The sequence below is a fragment of the Malania oleifera genome, chromosome 12 (assembly GCF_029873635.1).
Source record: "Malania oleifera isolate guangnan ecotype guangnan chromosome 12, ASM2987363v1, whole genome shotgun sequence".
Taxonomy (NCBI): domain Eukaryota; kingdom Viridiplantae; phylum Streptophyta; class Magnoliopsida; order Santalales; family Ximeniaceae; genus Malania; species Malania oleifera.
This window is the reverse complement of record NC_080428.1, coordinates 77,192,460-77,200,878: the sequence shown is the minus strand read 5'-3', so window position 1 is coordinate 77,200,878 and position 8,419 is coordinate 77,192,460. Positions and strand designations below refer to the sequence as shown.

General features: G+C 33.1%; 1 protein-coding gene across 2 annotated transcripts; it reads left to right on the top strand.

The window, feature by feature from the left end:
- The first annotated feature begins 2,869 nt into the window (after positions 1-2,869).
- Positions 2,870-8,083, top strand: LOC131145010 (ADP-ribosylation factor-like). 2 transcript variants are annotated; one of them, XM_058094033.1, is made up of 7 exons: positions 2,870-3,135; positions 3,638-3,807; positions 5,269-5,339; positions 5,480-5,599; positions 6,883-7,001; positions 7,107-7,188; positions 7,772-8,083. In XM_058094033.1, exons 2-7 carry the CDS (start codon positions 3,660-3,662, stop codon positions 7,775-7,777), a joined length of 546 nt encoding a protein of 181 aa, XP_057950016.1. In that variant the 5' UTR covers positions 2,870-3,135; positions 3,638-3,659; the 3' UTR covers positions 7,778-8,083. The 2 variants fall into 2 exon arrangements, with proteins under 2 accessions (XP_057950016.1, XP_057950015.1); XM_058094032.1 differs by having other exon boundaries at positions 2,886-3,135; positions 7,107-8,083.
- The last annotated feature ends 336 nt before the right edge of the window (positions 8,084-8,419 follow it).

Genomic DNA, 8,419 nt, shown 5'->3' with positions numbered 1-8,419 from the left:
TGTTGTGTTCGATTTAGTTGACAAAATAATCATTGTATGAAGATAACTAGTTGGCAAGAAGTCTAAATTTGGGTTATGGGGTGCTTTTATTTTTTTCAAAGAAAATTAGTTTATTAATTTATTCATCAATTTAAATTTGTTTTCTTTAAATTTTTTTTTTAAAGAATGGTATTTTAGGAACAGCAAAGAATTTATATAAATAAAATGTACTTTTGCTTGTTCGTTTGTCTTAAAATATCAATTACCAAAACTTCTATTCTTCCCATTGAAAAAACTTCCTTTCCCGTAGTTATTCTGCGCCACAACCTCATTTCTTTCAGAGAGATTTTGATTATATAAAAAACCGTATTTCAACTTTGGGAGTCCACCGCTCTTTACAAGATGAAATTATGAGTTTTTAATACCCTAAATTTAACAATATATTATATAAATTAGAGAAAAAATTGTCATCTTTTCTTTTGCAAGGGATTAATACAAGACAAATATCAAAAAACACGAGAATGTTGAAGATAAAATGATAATTTGAATTAAGGTGAATTTAAACAAATTTTAATATATTTTTTTATCTTATATCTTATCCAAATCTAATATAAATTTAAAAATCTAGGGTAAAAGACACCGACTTCCCCCGAGGTTTCAAAAATTTCAGAAACCTTTCCTAAAGTTTCAAAAATTCGAAAGACTTCCCTTGATATTTTTTAAAAAGACATATTTTATTAAAAGACAATTTTTTTTAGGGGAGACTCTTTTTACCAAATTTTAGAGGAGATTTGTAGCACTTTTGAAATATAAGGGAGATCTTTGGGATTTTTAAAATTTTAGGAGAGGTCTTTGTCTTTTTTCCAATCTCAGTAAAGATGAATATTTTTTGCGCTTAAATTTATGATCTTTCAAGATATCCTGAAAATCTCACATTGAAGCACTACCTCAATTTGTAGCCCAAAAAACTGAGGGGAAAGCTGGATTTCCTCTTGAACATCTCTCTCACTCTGCTGCCCAAGCTGCTAGGGCATCAAAATGTCTAAAATAATTGGCTGAATTTTCCAAACTCCTTTCAAATGGCTGTTTCTAATTTCATCAATCACCAATTTAGCATCTCCCTCAATTAGGATTAGACATATATATATATATATATATATATATATATATATATATAATGAACTAGTACTTTTTGTAAAGCGAAAAGGCAAGCACCAACTCTTGAAGAAGACTGAAATTGATCTGTTCTCAATCCCCAATCCCAAAAGCTAAACCACAACATTTTCGGATCTTACATTCAAGAAACGAGTGCAAGTCTGCTTTCATGACCACGCGGGTGCTTCTGAAAGACCTAATTTTTTCTCTTACAAAAATAAAGATGGAATAACAATCATTATTAGTAATATACTTATAGCTTGTTTGGTTCAACAAATAGATATTCATTAGAATAAAATAACAATCATTATTAGTAATATACTTATGGCTTGTTTGGATATTTTAAATTTTTAGGAATCAAGGGAATAGTTATGTTTTTTTTTAATATTTTTAATTATTTTATTCAACATGTAATAAGAAAGGAATATGTATCCCATAGTAAAATTTGAGAATAGTTATTGTTTATCTATTTCTCGTTATCAACTTATAAAACATTTCATATTGTTATTTGCTTTATAGTAACAACATAAGTTCTTCTATAACTAATTATAGTTAATCTACTAAAACTAATTTATTAATGGGAAAAAAACATTTTGCAAACAAAACATTACTTTATTCTTTAAATTTGCTTTTGTGAGAAGCATGTCACTCGGGACTCTCCATAACACAAGCCTCGCGTAAGTACAATTACAGTGACCCGCATTTAGTGAGACCAAGAACCTCTATACTTCTTTAAAGGTGTGCTATTTAATCTTTTTGTCAATTGGATGTATTCAATTGTGGAAAAAATGTTCATTTCCCTTTTCATTTTTGAATTTTTCTGACAAAAAAGTCATCTCATTTTATTGTATAAAAAAACTAAAGCAATGAAAAAATATTCTAAATTTTTCCATACAAATATTCGAGAAATAATATTTTTGTAGTTTTTTAAAAAATAAAATTATTTTCTGCAAATATACATGCCAAAAGAATTAAAAAAGATTTTTTTCAACTTCTCTTCATAAATTTAAAAATTATAAAAATAATATGTTATTTTTGTACTTCCATTTCTACAACTAAATACACATTTATTATTTCAAATGACATATTTCTAATTTAAAAACTTTTATTTTGTATAGGTAGTCTGTATAATGTCTAGTAGGAACAATCAAATAACTTAGATTTACTTCTTCTTCTCTCAACATGATTAATTACTCAACTCGTTTTTATTTTTTGTCTTGTATAGTGCAGAAACGGAGTATATTGCCTATTTTACTTTTTTCTATTTATATGTTCCATTTTCAGCTATTTTTACAAAACAAATTACCACTAAATTTTATGATTTTTGGTTTGTATAGGTAATTTGTGGCATTTATAGAATTAACTTTTGTGAATAAAATCATGTGTTTATTTTAAATTTTTTAATAAAAGTAAAAATAAAATAATATGTGAATTTAAAATATAAATAAATAAATTTTTTTAAAATTTCAAAAAATAAATTTTTTTTGTGAAAGTTATTTTTCCAAAAACATTTAATTGGTTTTGAAATATAATATTTGTAATTTATATGTTAATATATTTTTATTTTTTAATTTAAAATTTTATTTAATTGAAGGATTAAAATAAATATATGTTTAGTAAATTTCAATTTATTTTAAAATATTAATTAAAATGACTATTAATTTTATTTTTTGATTTTTTAAAACACATATTTTTCACGTGAATTACACTCTAGACTAATGAATTGACTAACCGCGTATACACCGTGGTCTGTTGCAGGCGAAAATGGGAAATAGGAATAGGAAATATCGGAGATGCGAGCTCGGGGGCATATTTGATAATCCAGTCAAATCTAAAACGCTTGTCTGGTACCCCCTTCGACGCTTTCATTTTCTCTCCAGCTGACGGCTCCGACCCCTCCTTACTTCGCGTTGGTCTAAAGCTCTCTCTCTCTCTCTCTCTCTCTCTCTCTCTCTCTCTCTCTCTCTCTCTCACTAGATCCCTCTTCGCAGCTCTCCGAAGGTAATTACAACCCTAGCTTGATCTTCCCCTTCTCTTTCATTATCTTTTGTTGGATATGAATTTGTCGGGATATTTTCGATTTTTATGCGTACAACCTGTTGTTTTCTTTTTTGCGCAATTAATCTGGCTCGATTAGAGGTTTCTGAATTCTGTTGCTTGGGGGTATGGGTTTTGTGTACTGTGATGTGATAATCTTGTGATGAAATGGTTCGGATCTGCCGTATTCATGTTAAATCATAAAGAACATCGGTTATAGAAACTTAGGTTTTGAATGAAGCTTGATGATGGCATGTTGCTCTTCGTGAAATGACATTGCGGCTTTTTTGTGTGTGATGTTGCCTTTACCTTCAGATCTGTTCGATCTGGTGACATTTGGCAAGAAAGTGTATCGATTTTGAGTTCTTTATTTTCTTTTAGTGGACCCGGACAGTGGTCGATTTTGGTTTTGATCATTTTATTCTTCTTTCGGTTGACGTGTGTTGATCCCTGCATTGGCATGTAGAATTCCATAGCCAGGAAGAGACATGGGGCTGACTTTCACGAAGCTTTTTAGCCGGCTTTTTGCCAAGAAAGAAATGCGTATTCTGATGGTAGGTCTTGATGCCGCTGGTAAGACTACCATATTGTATAAGCTCAAGCTTGGGGAGATTGTGACCACTATTCCTACAATCGGTATGTACTGTTATTCATACTGGATAGATTTAATTTCTTCATTCTACATCCTAATTATTTTTTTGTAAGAAATATTTTGTAAATCACAAATTGTTTTAAGTTATCTGATTTTTGGTTATGTCTAAAAGCTGTGCTGACTAGCGTTGCCACAGTTAACTTATAGACTATGATTTTGACTCATGCTGTATGTGCTTATTGTCTATACGGAGTTGATTGTGGGCTGCAGTAGGGTTCTTCTTTGTTTTCTTTAAGTTCTCTTGGCTTCTAACCAGGATAAATTTTGATTCTTGCAAGTTTTGATGGTCAATCAGGTGAAGTTTTTGGGCTTGTGAAATTGTAGAGATTTGTGGTGATTTAGTTTTTAAAATTATTTTAGACTAAAATTGAGAATAGTTTTCTTTGTAATATGACTTGCTTGTACATCTAGTACTTTGCTGTGTGGTGCTTCTCTTGTGTGATTGTGTGATTGGGGGACGAAGGAACATAATATCTAAAAAGTAAAAGTTACTGAGATGAGAATGTTTAGATGGATGAGTGGTATAATATTGAAAGATAAATTAAGGAATAAACATATTCGTGGTAAGTTAGGTGTATCTCCTATAGAAGATAAGGTAAGAGAGATACGACTTAGATGATATGGACACTTGCAACGTAGGCCATATAGTGCACCTGTGAGTAAGAGTGACTTAGATACTGTGGGGGACAGTAGAAGGGGTAGGGGTAGACTTAAAATAACTTGGGAAGAGATGGTGAGTAAGAATTTAATATTCTTGAATTTATAAAAAGAAATGGTCCATGATCTCATAAATTGGCGGAAAATGATTCATATAGCTGACCTCACCTAGTGGGACTAAGGCTTGGTTTTGTTGCTCCTGTTGTTGTATGACTTATTTTCACTTCACTAGACTCATGTTGGTGTAGTTTGATATCTAGAATATTTTATGTAAATTAGTAACGTGCATTCTTTGAGATGCCTGGTGCATAGAAGGGATCCTAATCATACAATCTATGCGATCTTAAGCATTAGAAGGTTAAAAACTTTAAACGCTTGTGAATGTTACATGAGACGGTTGGAAGAACATTATTAGAGGTTCATCAATTTAGATCTTCTGTAGCTAAACTATGAATATCTATTATGTTTGTTCGGGCTCTGTCCGTGTGTGGATTCATGTTATAATAAATGAAAGACACTTAACATTTTTCTGCCTGTAATTTGGGGTAAAAAAATTCAAGGTGCATGATTTCACTTAGAAGCTGGGGGGGGGGTTAGATGTGTGCTCATAGCTCCTGTTCTGCACTATTTAATTAGGGAGTAGGGATCATAAGCATGTGAACTGTGCTGCTGCACACTCCATTATTCTGACTTCTGTGTTTTAGTGTGACTATGGTCTAATGTTGTTGCATAAGTGTACACGTATGTTCTTGTGTCATTTTTATTAAAGAAATGACATATTTTTGCAGGATTTAATGTGGAAACTGTGGAATACAAGAATATCAGCTTCACTGTCTGGGATGTTGGTGGCCAGGACAAGGTATACATTTTCTATGCTTGCCCCAGTCCTGTTATGGGTATTTTGTGTGTGTTTTGTTGTGTTATGTTCAATCTTTCATACCAATTTTTTAAATCTAAATGTATTTGATATCCAACCAATGTGATTAACTTATCATACAGATTCGTCCATTGTGGAGGCACTATTTCCAAAACACTCAGGGTCTGATATTTGTGGTGGATAGCAATGATAGAGATCGAGTTGTTGAGGCAAGGGATGAGTTGCATAGGATGTTAAATGAGGTGTGTAACCATTTATTTAATTTACATGTGTTTTTTTCTCTTTCAATTTTTGTTTCAATCATTGTATATCATCAGCTGTTTTCGCTCCTTGCAAATCCTTTTGCCGTTGTATTTGTCACCTGTAAACTATTATCAAATTGAGATCTTGAATGATGCAACATTTTTGAGTGCACAAGTGTGTGTGTGTCTGCACATGCACATGAGAGAGAGAGAGAGAGAGAGAGAGAGATGGCAAATGCAAACTATTGTGTGTTGTATTGCCCGAGGAGTAGAGTGGAGATGATGCATTTGAGGGAAGGTGTTAGAGCTATGGTGCATTGGATGTTGTGAAATATAATATGCTAGTAAACATGGACGATTAGGCAATTGATTGTTGCGATCTTCTAAACTCATCATAAGATAGTGCAATTTAGATTGAAAAAATTATATTCAAAGGAGTAGATTGAGAGATAAAATTTTTTTATATTTTTTTCTTCAATGAAAACAGACTTGGTTTCCTGTGATGTGAACATTACTGTTGGAAAATGAGTATTGGAACTGAAACTGTTGAGTTACATCAAACTTTCAAGTGAAAAAATGTTGTAGCAGTTCGGGTCTTGTGCATTTTGGTTTCTGTTCGAGGATGTGTGTGTGTGTGTGTGTGTTGGATATCTGTTTTTAATATTTTGACAATTCATTAGTGTTCTCCTATCCCAACATTTTTGGTCCCATAGATTTGTTGCGGAGACATTGATACGACTTGTGCCGTGTGCTTTTTCATGTCTAAATATTTTTTTTTATTTGAAAGCTATATAATTAAACAATACTTTAGGTGGAAAAAGTTTAAGCACTTAGTGTCTTGTGGTGCATATTGGCTTTTATTTGCATGTGTTTGTATGCAAAGGAGGAGTGGATGACAAAGCACTGGGGACGGGGGTAGTGAATCCAAGACCTTGCAGGAATAGCAGTGCTTGGGGGAGGACACATGGATGGATAACTTAAGTGGTAACCTACAACTGGGCTTACCCTGTTTCTCTATATGTTTTTGCCAAGGGAGTCGATAACTCAAGGAAAATATTTTTTCTGTTTTGCAGTCCTTATTGGGTATTGGTTGGGTGGGCTCGTAATCTGGTTTGTGTTTGCTAACTCCCAAGATAACCTTGAGTGGAGGGTTGAATTGAAATTACCGTGTCATCTTTTGTCTCTTGATCACTCTGCGTCAAACCTTTTTATGGTTATATTTTAAACAAAGAGAGGATGAGTAGAAAATACTGATTACGAGTTCTATTGATCTTTTGTTTCAGGATGAATTGCGAGATGCAGTTTTGCTTGTGTTTGCTAACAAACAAGATCTTCCTAATGCAATGAATGCTGCAGAAATAACTGATAAGCTTGGTCTTCACTCTCTTCGGCAGCGCCACTGGTAATTGTTTTTCGGCTGTTGCCCTTATATGATATGCTCTCGCCCTTTTTAATTATTTTTACCGCAGATAGAATGGGGTTTCATATGCATATACGTTCTTGCCAGGTACATCCAGAGTACATGTGCAACCTCTGGGGAGGGCCTTTATGAGGGGTTGGAGTGGCTTTCAAACAACATTGCTAACAAGGCAAGTTCTTAGATATTATTAAAAAAATTTGTGGGAACTAGGCAGACAGTTGCATGTGATTTTATCTGAAACGGAATTCCATTAAAAGAGTCACTATGACACGAATATTGTATTGTGCTAATGTGCTTTTTCTTGAGGCAAATTTATCCAATTGGAGCATGTCTAGGCTTAAATTAGTCCATTGTGGCTGATGGAAAGTTAGCCAATGAAAAGGATGCGACTTAGGCAGCTGAAAATATTGTTTGGTCCACTGAACAAAGTTGGGCTGGAAAGAAAACTTTGATCTCAGCGTTCAGTGCAAAAGAAATGCACGGTTAATTGTGTAATATTAAGAAAATGACATTCATGGAATATTTACAGCAGTATAATCTGTAAAGAAAAAGCTAACTTTTATCTTGTCACCCGAAAAGATAAAAACTAGGTTTTTAAAAATTCAGAAGGCTGTTTACCAAATGTATTGAATCCCAACTTTTATTTCATACTACAATGGAGGAGAAAATCCAAACTCACTTGAAGTCCTCAATACAATTTTGCTTTCTGTTGACACTAATGTGTTGTCTATCATTCCCATCTTGTGTTGCAGGCATGAGGCAGTTGAGGAATCGTTCTTGCGGATGGGCGATCCTGGATGCAGGGGTGAATATTATCTAGTTTTTTTTTCCTTTGTGACAATTGGGTTGTGGTCCTGACTTGTTACCCCCTATTTCTCTTACAAGGCGGGTGTTACTTTTTTTTTTGAAAAAAAAAAGTAGGAGCTGTTTTTCTATGGCTATATTTGTATTTTTGTCTGGGTTTGAATGTAATGCTTTTAGCTGAATTAATTCCCTCCCATATTGAAACTGATAATACCTATTATGATTGTGTGAGAAGGAAAAAAGAAGAAAATACTTCTGTATTTTGTTGCTGTTGTGTGTTTTACTTTCCACTGCGGTATTCCAGGGCAATTGCTTGCAGCTGGTAACTCACATCCCTTCGAGCAACAGATAGAGAAGCCTTACTTGTGCTTGGATGTCTCAATTACTAGAGTAATTGTTATGATTTTTAATTTAAAGTCGAAGCTTCAGGTCAGTTTTGTTTTGATTTGGTGTTTTTTGATGGTAGGCTTTTGAGTTCTACCTAGTTGTCAGGTGATTTTATTGATTCTTGGGTGTACTTGACGGCGAGAAATAATGTGGGGGCTCAATTTGATTGTAAAGTGAAAAAATAAGTGTCATGAATTTAAGTCCTGAAA